General features: G+C 44.7%; 1 protein-coding gene across 1 annotated transcript in view; it reads left to right on the top strand.

Annotated features, from left to right (window-relative positions):
* The window catches only part of camsap2b (calmodulin regulated spectrin-associated protein family, member 2b), a 33383-nt gene extending 17081 nt beyond the window's left edge, over window positions 1-16302 (top strand). The window contains exons 5-21 of the mRNA XM_039602180.1: window positions 4350-4488; window positions 5464-5603; window positions 7098-7188; window positions 7274-7375; window positions 8354-8423; window positions 8546-8827; window positions 9134-9845; window positions 9948-10094; window positions 10170-10401; window positions 10602-10785; window positions 10880-11573; window positions 12201-12337; window positions 12426-12640; window positions 12728-12824; window positions 13847-13962; window positions 14057-14175; window positions 14281-16302. Of these exons, the coding sequence (XP_039458114.1) occupies window positions 4350-4488; window positions 5464-5603; window positions 7098-7188; window positions 7274-7375; window positions 8354-8423; window positions 8546-8827; window positions 9134-9845; window positions 9948-10094; window positions 10170-10401; window positions 10602-10785; window positions 10880-11573; window positions 12201-12337; window positions 12426-12640; window positions 12728-12824; window positions 13847-13962; window positions 14057-14175; window positions 14281-14577 (3774 nt within the window). The 3' untranslated portion in view covers window positions 14578-16302. The remainder of the gene's footprint in view (window positions 1-4349; window positions 4489-5463; window positions 5604-7097; window positions 7189-7273; window positions 7376-8353; window positions 8424-8545; window positions 8828-9133; window positions 9846-9947; window positions 10095-10169; window positions 10402-10601; window positions 10786-10879; window positions 11574-12200; window positions 12338-12425; window positions 12641-12727; window positions 12825-13846; window positions 13963-14056; window positions 14176-14280) is intronic.

Here is a 16302-nt window from a genome sequence, read left to right as displayed (position 1 = left end):
AGCTGAGAAGTTTGTATGCAGTGGTTGCAAAAAAAGAAAAGAAAATCTATTAAATCTATTTTTGAATTCTTTCAATTACTTCTCTTTTGTCACCAATCGCGTTCATATTATTGGATTTTAAATGTGTGGAGATACACATGAAGACCCGCACATATGCAGTCACATGCAGCTCAGTACACGGGGCTCTGTGAATCAGAGGAACAGATGAGCTCAGTCTCAGACCAGCTGCAGAGAAATGTTGGCAAGAGTTGCCACACTGCTGTTAAAGGAGACAAAGAAATGTGCGGGGAAGCCAACGAGAGAAAGGGTGACAGACAGAGGGGTGGAAAAAAAGAGAGAGAAGAAGAGGGAGGAGGGATAATCAGAGATGGAGGAAAGGGAGAAATGACACCACAGTGAGAGACACTCAGGAACTTTGTCAGCTGTAGCAGAAGAGGGGCAGTGTCATCCTGCAGGCCTCGTAGTTATGCAACGCTTCGAGCCAGTCTACTGGCACAAACACACAGCAGTCAGATACCATCCTCTGCTGCTCACTTAACCGTGAAGCTACAGTGCGGTGCTTTGTCGGGCCTCGAGTTCTAAAACAGGCACAAGATGGCGAACGTTTAAAAATGGAAAAAAGATTTTTATCTCACCAAGATGGAGTACAAACAGGGGAAGGGGGGGGATCACTTGTGTCAGGTGGAAATGATTAGCTATACTCTCTGCAATACTGTGCTAACTCAGAGAGGTAAACACTGATTGAATGGAGTGAAAGGACTAATTTCAGAGATGCAAGTCAAGGAACTTGCCTTTGTTTAGGATCTAGAACCTTCTCCAGGCCTGTGTGCCTCTGTGAGGAATATTGGTCAGAGCCCAAAACTTAGAAATTGAAGTTGATGATGACAGCAGAGAAAGTGCAGTGTCCTCTAAAGCCAGTGGGGTACATCCTCTGGGAAACATGAATGTCTTTTTCTAGCAACCCACAGCGTGGACAAAGCGGCGAACTGACAGATAGTTAGCCCAGGTAACAGACACAAAATGTTGATTTGACCTCTTTCATGCAGTGAATTAAAGGGGCATTCATACAGGAAGTGAGTAAGCAGCAGTGACAGGATGTTTAATACGGTAGGTTACCTAGGCAACCGGAGTATGGAATGTCCACCAGCAGCGAGTGAATCACTTCCTGAGTGGACACCTTAACTCTAAAACATGCTCACTGGTTTGTTAAGCAGCCCAGCAGTAACAGTATCTTCTTATTAGATGTGCAACATGTATCAGTCCAATATTTTTCAGCGATTAACACAAATATGAACCTTATAATGGCCACAGAAAGTGAGGGCATCGCCAGAGTCGGCTGGATTCCTCCTCTGGGGAGCATGAATGTGCGATGCACCCACAAAGTTCACAGCTGAAAACACACAGTGTCGTGAATGAACCTGTTCACAGGCAACAGGTTGTAAGTTTCCTGCACAGTGTCACTGTGAGTGTGTTTCCTCATATGGAGCAGAATTAACTGGCTCTTCAAAGAACTGCAGGACGTCACGAGTGGTTAAGTCAGTTAGACGAGAGCTTTTATCTGCTGTGGGAGTTTCTTGGCCTGTTTTCTATTGCTTACTGTCTGTTTTGTGTTAATATAGTGAGAGAGAGAGAGATCAGTGCCTATCTGCGATTGCGCTGTGGTAACACACACGCAGGGTGTGTGACCTATCAAGGCTTTGTTAAAACAAGTTAGAACAAAGGAAGAAGACAGCCTTTTTAAGGTTTTGAGAAATAGCTGGACGCTCAGTCAGTCAGCTGCTCTCCTCCATGCTCCATCACACAGCTCCTTCTTTGCAGTGTCAGATAGATAGAAGTCTATTCACTTATTAGGAGACAGTTTTACATGTACACACACACACACACACACACACGTCTGTGCAAACACACATTCTCACACCAGAGGATGAGCACAAGACACTTCTCAGTGGGGCTTGTTTATTCTGGGATTGTGTGAAAAGTCGTTAACTATGGTCTTATGACCAAGCACTCAGCGTTTCTTTGTGTGGACTGAGACTTTAGGTCTTAATCATATTATTGAGCAGAAAGTTAGAAAACACACAATGTTGGATTGTTACACAAGACTCAGGATCTTAGTTATAAAAATTAGGTCATGTTTGTGGCTCTGTAAAGTATGTTTAGCTTTTAGTTTGCAGCGTATCTCAAAAACTTATCAAAAGGCTGCAATCTTAAGTTTAATGGAACAAACTAAGAGAGGCCAAGAAATGAGGGATTAGACTTTGGGTGCAGGTCTGACTTTGAAACAGACCTGTGCACATTTAAACAACAGTTAACAGTTAAGTGTTAAATAAAACTGCAAGTCCTGCTTGGGCACAAATAGACTGGGAAGGTGAAATCAGCAGTTTGGGGACCATGAATGAATATGACAGACTAACTCGCTGACTGTTTTTATTCTGCCCAATCTGTTATTCCCATTAGCTCTCTGTACATTAGACAAAAAGCATTATATCTAAATACTAAAAATATAAATCACTATAAATCACCTCGAACCTAAACTACAGCCTTCTATTTCAAAAACACGTTGCTGCGTTGTATTTGTGACTTATCAGTGCTGAATGGTCTCTTATGTATGGTACACATTATGATTACTTATTAAAAATAAACATCCTCAATAACATTCAATCAGTTACATTACTTAAAGACACAGTAGGTTTTTTGACAAAGAGGAATAATTGTTTATTTTGATGATTGTGATTTATTGGTAAGGTACACTGCTAAAAAAACCCTACAGTTGATTGGATGAATGAGAATTATGCAAAATTGGAACATAAGGCGCTTGAAGCCGGTCGTTTAAGAAATACTTGGCAGCGGGTTGGTTGAGCAATCTGACTCTTGTCACACCTATGAAACACAGACAGACCCAGACAGCTTATTGGCCAGTATCTTCTCAGAGGTTGCTGATTGGTCCAAACCAACTTTGTTTGGTTATAGATGCTTAAATTAAACTAGCTTAAAGTTGTAATAATGCAGATAAATAATAATTACATTTTTTATTTGTATTAAATCACAAGATAATGGAGGCTCCATTTCTTGAAATGAGTGTAGCAAAAATAAGTGGTGTACATAAAGTTCAGGGTCATTTGTAAACATGGGCACCTATGGATGTATGACACAACTAAACTTCTGCTTTAGCAGATATATCCCGCTATCCTCTCTGTGTATTTTGATGCTGATTTCAAATGTGTGAAGAAAGTAAGTAAGTAGCTTTTGTAGAGGTATTAAGATGGCGTTTGTTCACGAGTCCTAGCACCTGTAGCATATTTTTCCCTGCTGTTGTTTGGGAAACACCTAACACCTAACATTCTCTCCTGTTGTTGTCCGATCATCATCCACCATCAAGTCTCCTAGCAAATGGTACTGGAGATTAGTACCTGTAAGTCGACTCATACTGAAAAACACCTCTTCAACAAACCCACCAACTTCCTCCTTTCCCAAAATCCCCCCGTCCCTTCACAGCCACCTCCCAACTTGCCTTGTCAGTCACTGCATGCGGCCCTGACCCTCGTCATGGTTTGGTCAGACACCCCCGACCCTTCAAACCCAACCATCGTTTTCACATCTTAGACAAAAATCATAGTGACCATTTATGACCTGTCATTAGGGAGCCACAGATACTACTCGGCTATGGTTAGTCCTTATGAGCACATGAACATGAGATCTTCCACTGAGCAATTTTATTGAACATAATCGCTCTGTTGTATCTGACAATTGTTTCGTCTTCATGGGCAAACTAAGAATACCGATGCCCTGAATGCGTATAATAATATGTTGTAAAGTTGTTTCTGTGGTTTTTTTAGTCCCAGAGGGACATGGAGACAATTTGCAGACAGGAAGGATGCAGTCACACACATTATTATTTAACTCTAAATCACACACATTGTCTGCAGCAGCACCAGAGCTTCAGACTGCCTCAGTGCCACTGAGTTCTCAGGAGATGTTGAAATGGTGCAAACCGTTCATTTGCTAGCATGCATGCAGGGAACTAACCACGCCTCACAACCAGTCGCAGAGAGCAGGGTTGTGAGGGTTATGAATATGCGTCCTTCTTTGGTTTTAACATGATAAATCTTATTGAGGTGTGACTTAACTGAATGTTTGTTTGCATGAAGATGTTAATCTGTATTATTTCAGGTGTGTGTGTGTCTGTGTGTGTGTTTGAAGATCCTCAAATTAACACTTCTACCTTGCCCGTGTGTGTGACTGACTGGAGCATGGAGATGTGGTTGCATCGATAATCAGAGAGCCGGCTGTACACACCCACCCCGATGACACATGTAGGTGATGTCTCTGTGCCGTTGCCATGGTTTCAGGCTCGCTACAGGAAGGAGCATGCCCAGAGGAGCGCGCCGTCGCTCCCCCTGGTGGAAAACCTGCTGAAGGACAACACAGATGGCTGCGCCCTGACTGCGCTGCTGCACTTCTACTGCCCGCAGGCCATCAGACTGGAAGGTCTGCAACCATCCCCCTCTTCTGTTAACCATCCACACTTTAGTGTGTTACCTTTACTACACACGAGACTGCGAGACTAAACTCAGTTCAGTTCAAACACACATATTAAAGGACAGAATAGCACACATCAAACTAACCACAGTGACTTTTAGTCAGAGCACAAAAAAGTCACTGTTCTCACTGCCAGTCTCTTACAATAGATTAACAAAGAGTGTATTAATAATACTTGCATTGTGCATAAGCGAGTGTTATAAATGCAAAACCTAATCCTTATAGTTCACCATCTGCATTTGTTGATAGTGGTATAAATAGAGGGATAGAGGAAGAATAAAGGTAGTAGGATTCATGGAGAACAAAGCCTTGTTTCCTCTGAGCTTGCCCAGACTGTCGTTTTTGAAAATGCCCCGGGTTGGAATGTGATTGGTCACGAGGGCTGTGTGAGGGAGAGGTGGAGCCGGCTGCTATTTCAAAGACAAACAACTCTGGTGTTTGACTGTAGTTCGCAGGAAGATCTCAGGCATGTGAACCAGATGTGAAAACAATCTGTGCTTCGTTAAGGTTTCTTGCTGGCAGCTTGATTTACTCTACTGTCTTCGCTTATTTATTTTTTTTAAGTAACGCGCAGGATGACATCACAGCAGAGAAACCAGCTGCTGTAGTCTGCCGTTGCCTTGTCAGACCTCCTACATATACACGGGCCGTCCTTATAGTAACGTCAGGGGATAAAAATCCAGATGATTCATCTAGAAGGACTTGAAGAGGGTTTGAACATTTTCGTCACAAATTATTTCAAGGAGCTTAAGTGATTCAAATGAGAGGCTTCTTATGACAAATGCAGGGAAATTAAGAGTCATTTCCTCCTCCTCTAGTCTTTTTTTAAACATAAACTAACTCTTATCGTGTCCTCGGCTTCCTGTGTGGCCCGTTACCCTTTCCTTGTGTCTCTGTGTTTGACCCCTCCCCTTTGCTGAACAGATATCTGCCTCAAGGAGACCATGTCCCTGGCTGACAGTCTGTACAACCTACAACTGGTGCAGGAGTTTTGCAGGAACAACCTCAACCACTGCTGCCACTTCACCCTGGAGGACCTGCTCTACGCCCATGCTTCTGTAAAGGTTGGTCAAACTAGACGTAGACAGTTCTGCTTTCACGGTGAAAGGAGATGGAGAAATGGTGAGACGTTTTTGGAGGGGGAAGAGCAAGAGTGGGAAATTACGCATGGGCAAAAATGAGTCATTCAAGGAAAAGTTTGAATGTGAGTAGGCTTGGCTCTTACAGGGATTGCTATTGTGTGTATGTTTCTGTGTGTGTGTCTATGTATGTATATGTTAGAGAGAGACAGATTACAACAGACCGTGTGTGCTGGTGCTTTCAGAGTGCAGTGTCTGTACTTTTGAGTGACTCCCTTCACTCCATCCCACTCCCTTCTCCAACAGAGGACAGATTCACATCTCTGCCCGCCTCTCTTGTTCTTCTCTCTTCATGTCTCTCTTGTTCTTGTGAAAAAACAAACAAAAAAAACATGGCTCTTATAGACACAGAGCTCCACCTTTCATGCTCATTTGGTTATGGTTAGTAGACCTACTTTAAGAGCATCCCTGTGCCATCCAAACACCCGTGCAGCAGTGGCAGTGTGGGTAAATAGTATGCAGAGAGTGTGGGAAGGAACATTAAGATTCAAGCCGTGATCCGAGCACGCTGGGACTTTCCATTCCTCAAAAAAAAAAAAAAAAAAACAGCAGAAAGTTTTCATATTTGCACACTGTTTTCCTTCATTTCTCATCCACTACATAAATTATAGTGTGTGTGTGTGTGCATGTTGACTTTTTAGTGGTACAGTACTACAACAGTGGGGTGGATCACGAAGGCCAGCTAAAGGCTCTGGCACACTGCCCGTCCACCGCAGACTCACTGCGCACAGAATCTTAAGTGTTTGTCTGCATGTGTCTGTTCATTTTCAGTACATTACTTTAAGTAAACACAGAGGAGTAGAGATCACAGCTTTCAGCACTCTTTCTTTCCTTGGTAGAGGAGAAATGAAAGCAGCCCTCTGTACAGCAGGTAGTTCTGCAGATTTTCACCCAGGATGCCCTTCTTGACACAACCTCGGAGGGATCTGAGTCTCCTCCCGGGATCAATATCAGGATCTTTTGCTTGTTAGGTGAACGTGTAAACCATTACACTAAAGACCCACCTTGTTGGAGAAGAAATAAACTGACAAATTAGTTTTCTACGGATCATCGTCTTTGCAGACCTCCTGAGCCTATCTGGTTATTACACGAACACATTCCCGACTCGTGCTGCTTTCTGCATCCCTCCGTGCACATGTTAAATTAAACTCCAGATGGTGTTTTTTGGCAGTTTTCAAAAGGTGTATGGATTTGATATTAAGTAAATCAGACAGTCAAACATTTGGAAGTACGCGCACACAAACAAACCCCAGAGTGAGACAGACTGCTGACTTGCTGTGACCTCATTAATCCATCCAGATGTTATCTGTTATGATTGGTAGCACCTTTACAGAGACATGGAGGGAGAAGTCAAGTGTTGTGCTCATTGTCATTTACTAATAACTCCAAATTAACCATTAAGCTGGTGTCGTCTTGCAGAGTAACTACCTGGTGTTTATGGCTGAGCTTTTCTGGTGGTTTGAAGTGGTTAAACCGTCATTTGTACAGCCCAGAATCTTCGACCCGAACGGTATAGTACAGCTTTACAACAATATTAGCACACTGTTGGTAAATTATTGAAAAGCTGAATATTGACTGTATGTTTTTGTATGCAGCCTGTGAGCCTGTATCCTGTAGAAACATGGCTCCTGTGTCCAGTCCAGTCAAACAGAGCTATGCAGACAGACCTTTGAGCCCAGAGAAAATTCCTGCTGAAGGTAACGATCCATCATCTGCTGTGATATAGATGCTTTAGAGCAGCGGTCCCCAACCCCTGGGCCACAGACCGGTGCTGGTCCGTGAGTCGTTTGGTACCGGGCCACGAGAGTTGAGGCTCGGGTGTGAAATTGATGGTTTTCAGGGTTTTTATCGTTAACTCGGTTTCCCTGGGACTTTTCCCGTGTGTTATGAATACATTTTCTATATATTTTCATGTACTTTATGTGTGTTTTGTTGTTGTGTTACTTATTTTGAAAGAAATGTTTATGCGTTACCATAGCGACGAGATAGGAGGATGTTACTCCCAATGTTGTTGGTGCACGTCAGGAGCACGCTGCTAATAAAGTTACACAATTACATAGTGAATTCGCATTTATTATTATGTCTTGATGCATTCTCAATCATCCAGGAAAGTAAATCTCCAAAAGTTGAATCTGGATGAGTGACTTGGATGAGTGACGAAACGTTTCTCCCACAAAACGCTACGTCCAGATGAACAGATTCAACTTTTGGACATTTATTATTATATTTACAAAATACCACAATTTTTGTTTTGGCCTTATCATTTTATTTTGTTGTATTTAGGCCGGTCTGTGAAAATATTGTCTGACATAAAACCAGTCTGTGGCGCAAAAAAGGTTGGGGACCACTGCTTTAGAGTATTTTTGATGATTCGTTATTCAGTAGTGTGTAAATAAGTGTGGAAAAGAGGCAAGAACTTAAAAAAAAAACCCAAAAAGCTTTATTTGACTCAGACAATAAAATAATGTACTCTGAAAGTCACTGAGGGGCATTAATACTAAACAGTGCATGGTTTTGATTTGAATCAAGATGCCCTCTAGTGGCTGATTTGCAGCAGTAGAAACAATCTAAACATAGCACTGTAAAAGTAAACACTTACTACGCACACAGTGTGTGTAAATATTTTCATACAGCCAATAAGTCTCTTAAACAAATATACTCTGCGTCTCTGACAGGTGTAATGAAGAGATCTACCTCCATGTCTTATGTTGATGGCTGTGTCGGGACTTGGCCCAAAGAAAAACAGTGAGTGCTTGAAATCCAACAGCCCTGCTAAACTGTGTCTTCTTTGGCCTACATTTCTTAATTGGACTTTTTTTTTTTCCTTATTAAACTAACAATTCTTCCCCTTTCCTTCTCTCCTTTAGGTCCTCCTCTCGAGGAATCTCTTTTGAGATTCCTCTGGATGGAGACCCAACCTTCCCGCTCGATGAGGCTCCCTCCCTGCGCGGCATGACGCGCTCGGCCAGCAGTGACGGCCTTGGGTTCAAAGTTCACTACGCGTCCCGAGGAGGCATGAAACGCCACCTCTCCATGATGCCTGTCAGTGTAAACGGCCAGAGCAGACACATACCAGAGGAGGATGACGACTTCACCTCACACAAGCCTCTGGGACGGAACAACACATTCACAGTCAAGAGCCAAAGCAGGTAGAGTAGAGCAGGCTTGTAATGGCCCCTGCCAGCTTTAAATGATGTTAGGGATTCAAAAAATAATGTTTTTTTTTTAATTGGTTTTACACATGTAGGTGTTGATTAAATGTAATAAATGCTCTTTCTAGAAAACAATTATTTGTAGCATCTTCACATGGTGACATCAGATGGACTGATGGATAGTAGCTGGGTAGATGATGGTTGAAAGTTGAGATATAAGCCTGCTTCACTGAGCAGTAAGTTAAGATTCCTCTAACCTGCACTGTGGCTGTAATCGGTTAATTTACCTGTCTCTGTTCTCAGGTATTCTAATGGGGTCCTGCCAGACAGAAACAGCCCCAGCCACACCGGCCACATCAGCCCGTCAACTCCCCCGAGCCTTGAGGAGGCCTTGAAGATTATCCATGACACTGAAAGACCGCACGCTAGCTTGGGGATGGGGGATGGAGATAATGCCTTCTTTCTCCATGGTGCAGAACCTTCAGCCCTTCCAGGAGCCCAAGGTAGAGGAGATGACCTGAGTTCAGCAAAGGCCCGACTCAATGACCACGATCCTAACTCTGTATCCACTGATGAAGTCGACACAGGCATCCATGTGAGGACCGAAGACATCCAGAGCTTGGATGAGGACTCGTCCTCGCTTAGAGACTATTCAGATATGGACCCAGACTGTGAGGCCATGACCCGGTCGTGTCCTCTGCCGGACAGGCCAGAAGGGGAAAGAAGCAGGGAAGGAGGACGCAAAGGGGTCGGTGGCCCTAACCCTGAGAGTGAACGGGGAGATGGAGGTGACAGAAACAGCCCCTGTCCCAGTTCAGCACCCACACTGCCCAGATCACACACAGTCAGCCCTGTCTCATCCTCCGGTGGCTCCGGAGGTGGCTTGGTGCGGATGACGAGCTTCGCGGAGCAGAAGATCAGGAAGCTGGAGGGAAGGAGCAGTGGAGGGACCACGCCAGAGAGTTCAGACCTCAATGTGCCCTATACGCACTCACCAAAAAACATTTCATCTCAGGTTTGTGATTCGTTCTGAGCAACTCGCACAAATCTTTCTGTATTACACCTCAGGCTGAAAAAGCATTGAATCAGTGTCGCTGATGTTTGCATTTTGTTCTAGATCTCTACACCTCCTCTGCCAATCACATCACCCTCTCCAGTATCTCCTTCACCCAGAGATCCCTCGCACCTCATCGCCTCAGAGATGATTCAGCTGAGGATGAAGCTGGAAGAGAAACGCAGAGCGATCGAAGCCCAAAAGAAAAAGGTAAACGGACTTAAAGAGATTCATAGCAACATAGCATCACATATAAGTGTGTAAACATCACGTCTCGCTCTTTAGGTGGAAGCTGCTTTCACGCGACATCGACAGAGAATGGGCAGAACGGCCTTCCTGAACGTAGTGAGGAGGAAGGGAGTGACAGCCCCCCCCAGCTCCAGCTCAGGAGGAGCAGAAACAGCTTCACCAGAGCCGCTCACTTCATCCAAGGACATCAGGCAGGGCAACATGGAGCGGGCCGAGAGGTGCAAGCCAGACGGGGCAGCTCCTAAATCTCCATGTGAAGATGGTGGCGGTATGTAGGCACAGCACATGATGGTATTTCTTTGTTTTTTTTTAATGAGTCTTTCAAATATTTTGATAAAATGTCTGTATTGTTCTGTTAGTTGCTAATGTTTCACTGTGTGCATCACTCTTCAGCCTGGATCTTAGCAAGCTGTCTGAATAGATTTATGTACATAATTCATGTCATTACTCATGTTTGCGGTGACGCAGGTGTGACGCCAGGAGAAACCGATATTGCAGAATACACACGCTCGATTGAGAGGCTGAACACGTCGCTGAGCTTCCTGCAGACAGAGATGCAGCGTTTGGCCCAGCAGCAGGAGAAGATCATGGCCATGAGAGAGCAGCAGCAACAAGCCTGGGTCATCCCACCTCCTGCACCGTCTCCACACAGGTACCACCTAATTCAAACCACTTATTTGAATTGGTCACTTACCATCACCTTGCTACCATGTCACATGTATGTTGTGGGTATTTCTTCCACTCAGGCAGCTCCGTGAGTTGCGTAGCAGCAGTGTAACAGGCCGGGGATCAGGGAGAGGCTCGGTGGGGTCCTTATCGCCGATCCTGTCCTCCTCTGGTTCTCCACATGCACCCAATCGTTCCCCTGCCGGCATCAAACGACGACCGGCCTCCTTCCACGCCAGAACCCCTCGGACTCCGCGTCCAAATGATTTGAAGGTCACGCCCTTTAGCCGAATGCTCAACACACCCACTTCAGTGGACAGCCTGCCCAGACTGAGGCGTTTCACCCCCAGCCAAACACAGATCAGTTCTTTTGCTTACTTGGGCCACGATGAGGGTTCTGGGGAAAGCAAGCACCCACACACCAGGGACAACAAAGAAAACACTAAAAACGAAAAGCAAGCCGTGGCAAAGGCGAGTGCTGACACTCTTCCTACTAAAGAAGCAGCCAAAGAAAAGGACGATGAGCGACGGGAGAAGAAGACGGAGTTGAAGGGAGAATCCAAACAATCGAAAACATCACAGGTGCTCTCTCAGCCAGTGTCAGAGATCCAAGGGACGACAGACAGCCGGGTCAGAGGAGACCCAGAGGATCGGAAAGACCTGGTGGAGGTGCCTCTGTCGAACCTGAAGCCTCCAGAGAGCCAAGGCCAGGAGATGGCAGGAGAGGGAGAAACAGGAGAAGACCAAAAGATGTGCTGTGGCTTCTTTTTCACGGTGAGTTACAGCATCAGACCTCAGATCTTTAAAAATTTTTAGCTCAAAACAAACCTCCAGTTTTTTTGTTTTTTAGCTTTTACAAAAAAAATGATGGTGATTCAAACATGGCCTAACATTTCTAACATTAGCATAACCGCTAGTTGAGATGTGTATGTAGTACCTGCCATGAAACGGCTGTTCAGTATTCACCCCACATTTTTCACTCTCTTCCCTCAACTGTAATCGTAACTGGTGCACGGCTCACCAACTTCTCATTAATAACACAGACTGCATGCCCTGATGGTGAAGGAAGAGTTTCACACTGTGTGAGCCTGGAACAGCATGTGCGGTGATGAGCCTGTTGAGCCATGAGCTGATCAGAGACAATACACCACGGGCGAATGTGGGCCGAGAATAATGGGCCCGAACACAAACTCGCGTTAGTCCAGTACACTCTGATAATGTACCAACATCAGAGCTGCCATCGTTACAAAGAGTCCGTTTTCTTACCTTTCATCCTGAGTTAGTAACACGTTTTCACACTTTATTTGCACAAATCACACTTTCTTCAGCCAGCTTTCATTTCTTGTGCTTATAATCGGAGGTCTGTTATACATCTGTGTGTTTATGTCCATGAAACACCAGGATGATGTGAAAGGGGAAGAGGACATGGCGGCCAAGAAAGCAGCTCTGCTGGAGAAGAGGCTGCGGAGAGAGAAGGAAGCTCAGGAGAGGAAACAACAGCAGGAGCTGGACCAGGAGCAGAAGAGGGAGGCTGCACGGTCCGTATGTCTTTCTCACTTTCTGCCTGTGTTCGCCATCCAACTACAGTTTGCATTTACCTACTTGTCGCTTGGTTTCCTTCTTTAGGTTGAAAGCGGAAGAGGAACAGCAGAAGAAGGACGACGAGAGGGCGAGGAGGGAATACATCAAGAATGAGTATCTGAGGAGGAAGCAGCTCAAACTGATGGAGGACATGGACGAGGTCATCAAGCCTCGATCTGGAAGTCTCAAGAAAAAGCCGCGGCCCAAGTCCATCCACAGAGACGTCATGGAGTCGTCGACTCCTCCCGCGAGAGCAACAGGTGAGCAACGCGCCAAACCCCACAAGCAAAAGCACCCAAACTTTGTGATGCGTGTTAAAACCGCACCTGTCTGCTGTCGTCATGCAGGTGTGCGCCCTCGAGGCTTCTCGGTGTCCAGCGTTTCTCTGGCATCTCTCAATCTGGCCGACAATGACAGAGACGCAGATAACAGGAAGAATAACAGGTAAGGCGCAGCCTGTCTGCCTGACGATCACATTTTACACCCAAAAAGATCCAGAAGAAGGAACGCAAACATCTGTCAACACCTGTCCATGTCAATGAAACCAGCCCAGGAATAAAGAATAAAACTCTTAATTTCAAAAGCAGTTTATTACTTGGTTTGTGGGTTTGTGTCCTCCCAATTGTGACCTTCCAGCTGTGATTTTAATTCAAGGAAATGTTTCTTTTTTTTTTTTCTCCCTGTGAGGATCTGCAGTCTGCATCTTGATTCTCTCTTGTCCCTCTCTCCTTTTCTCCCTCTGTTTTGCATGCTTCCCTCAGAGGCCACAAACTAGCTTCTGCCAATATCCCGTTTTATTTAAGCTCTCCCAAAGAAAGAAAGGGAAGGTTAGTAACGCTGCGACGAGGAGCGCCTCAGCATAGAGAGTGCATTAAACCAAAGTAGATGTGGTTCTGTGTTGATTTACTGTATAGACCTCATGTCATTGGCAAACGCATAAAAGCAGATGGATGTGTCGACACTGAATAGCTGCTTCTGCAATAAGTTTCCTGAGACTCGCGTGGCTGAGCTGTTTCCACCTTTCTTTTTTCTCGTTTTCCCATCTTCCCGTCCTTTGCAGTGCTGCTCTCAGGCTGTTGTTTGCTCTCTCCTCTCTGCTGGCTGCTGTCTGCTTCACCAGTGTATTTGCTCTTTCCTTCATAAGTACTTGAGCTCATCCCTCGCAGCACCCATAAAGACAGCAGCGAGACTTTGCTTTTGCTTGGATGAACGTGCCGTTTCTGCCCCTCGCTGCTCCGTTTCATCTGACTATGACAGTACGATGATGTAATGCGGGACAACAGGCAGGGCTTGGAGATTTGTGTCACGGTGTCTGACCTTATTTTGCCACATCTGTGTGTGTGCATGTCTGTGTGTGTGCATTGTGTTGGCGTACGTGTCGGTAACGTGTCCACGCTTGTCTGTCGCCTTCGTGGTGGTTATGTTTGCGTGTGTCATTTGTTGGTTTGTGTTGCGATCACCTCCAGGCCGGACTCCGCAGAAGGCTTTTCTTCTTGTCCTTCGGCCGGCAGCCGTAACGGAGAGAAGGACTGGGAAAACGACTCCACCACCTCCTCCACCCCCTCCAACACTGAGTACACAGGTAGACACAGCCGTTTAGATTTGCATAGCTGCTGAACAATGAAGGATTTTTTTTTTTTTGTCTGCAGTCTCACGCTTGTGCGTTGTTCCCACAGGACCTAAACTTTATAAGGAGCCCAGTGCCAAGTCCAACAAGCACATCATCCAGAATGCCCTGGCTCACTGCTGCCTGGCTGGCAAAGTCAATGAAGGGCAGAAAAACAAGATACTTGATGTATGTTTTGTATCTGTGTGTATAAATATATTTTTCCTGAAAAAGAGTGTAACAAACCGTAATGAGATGTTTTTTTTGTTTTGGTTTTTTAATTTGCCACCACAGGAAATGGAGAAATCTGAAGCCAACAACTTCCTGGTGTTGTTTCGCGATGCCGGCTGCCAGTTCCGGTCCGTTTACACCTACTGCCCCGAAACCAAGGAGATCACCAAACTGGCTGGCATCGGCCCGAAAAATATTACAACAAAGATGATCGAAGCTCTGTACAAGTACAACTCCGATAGGAAGCAGTTCAGCCAGATCCCTGCCAAAACTATGTCCGCCAGCGTGGATGCCATTACCATCGCCAGCCATCTGTGGCAGACCAAGAAGCAGGGCACGCCCAAAAAACACCCCAAGTAGTGCCCAGATTGGGTTGGGCAGCATCCGGACGTGCTCCGTCGGAGCAGAAACACAGGACTTTGCGGATTTTGCTCTTTTATTGACATTCCCACTTTTAGAAATTACAACTGGAATGTAAGAACACGGGTGGGCCTCAGATTTACTGTCACAAAATCAGAGCTGGCTGTAACCATTTGGACAGCTTCAAACGAGCCCCAAGTGTGTACTTGTCAGCACGTGCATCAATGTTCTCATGTGCCAAAAAAAGAGAGAGAAGGAATAAAATATTAAGAGGCGAACCAATGCCTTATCTAGTTGAACCACTGAAGCACTGAATGTCACGCCTCTGAAAGAGGCCGTTTGGTTTCTCTGAGTTGATCATGTGTGGCCTTATGCTTGTTTTGTGTCATACGAACACACCGTGAGTGTTAGCATCATTTTGTCACCGCCTGTTGCGGCACAGATGAGGGATCAGCTTACCCCCCCTCCACCTCCCCATCTTTGATCAGAGGCATGTACTTGTTTTTGTTTGTTTGTTTTTTGTACACGTGACTGAAAAACTTCTAGACGGTTAAATTTAGTGTCTGTGTGTGTTTGAATGAGCGTGTGTGTGTGTGTGTGTGTATAGTGAAGTGCCATGAAGAGTGAGGGTTAAAAATACCTCAGCTGGTGATTGCACTTACTTTCCGAATAAAATGATGAGATTATCGAGCATGTGCAGTACCATCAAACTGTTCTGGAAAGCACCTGCAATAGGCTCTTAATTTATTTCAGTGCGATTTCGATGCTTTGAAGATGATTTTTAAAAAAGGCGTCTTAGATTTTATTCAGAGAAACATAATATGCTGTACCTGTATAAGTTAAATTAGTTTGTATATAATGGCAGTTCCATTAAAGATGAACGAGTCAGCTTGTGGTAGCTTTTTGAGTAGCTTTTATAATTTATCACGTGCGTGTCGGTATGTTGTCGTTCGGGGGCCTTTTATCGTGCTACAGATGCAAAAAGTGTGATCGCTCAGCAGCGTCGCTGGCGAGACTATCGTGAGTATTAGATTAGACGGACATCCCACACTGTGTCATCAGTCTGTGCAATTTAAGAGTGATTTCAAATGCTCGCCATTGACCATGTTGCATTTGGATCTAACAAACACTACAAATGTCACTTTAATGTGGATAAACTGTTAAAGAGCGTGATCGCCCTTGAGGTCGTCCACAGTTGTAAATAGCACTTGAGGACCCTGTCCACTGTTGTCGAGTCTAATCAAAGATGTTCCCTCTTCAGGACATGCTTATTACTTTACTTTTACATTACTGTTACATTTTCTTTTTTTTAAATCATTTGTTCCTTCAGTATGTGTTTACACTGTACAGATATATTTTGGCATATAGAAGTATTTTTTGTAACGACATTTAACTGATGGAAGTGTGTACTAATGGAAGCAGTGCAGATGTTGAAGGAAGTGTGCTGAATGCAAAGTGTAGCTGAGGGTGCGTAAAGTCTCACACAGGCTTTAGTGTGGTATTGTATAAAACACAGTAAGTATACAGAGAAAACCATAGTATTTTTTTTCCAACTCTGAACTCATTTTCTTTTCAATTAACAAACTATGCTCAACTGTTCATGGATCTCTTTTGTCGTTGTTGTTGTTGTTTTTTTCTATTCCTTTGAGCTTTATTAAAATGCCAGCTATCAATAATACGTATGGTGTCTCATTACATGTCTGTGTCATAAAATGTGCTTTTTTT

This window comes from Oreochromis aureus, linkage group 18, assembly GCF_013358895.1.
Source record: "Oreochromis aureus strain Israel breed Guangdong linkage group 18, ZZ_aureus, whole genome shotgun sequence".
Taxonomy (NCBI): domain Eukaryota; kingdom Metazoa; phylum Chordata; class Actinopteri; order Cichliformes; family Cichlidae; genus Oreochromis; species Oreochromis aureus.
Note: the sequence above shows the minus strand (reverse complement) of the source record. Positions and strands in the feature narration are given on the sequence as shown.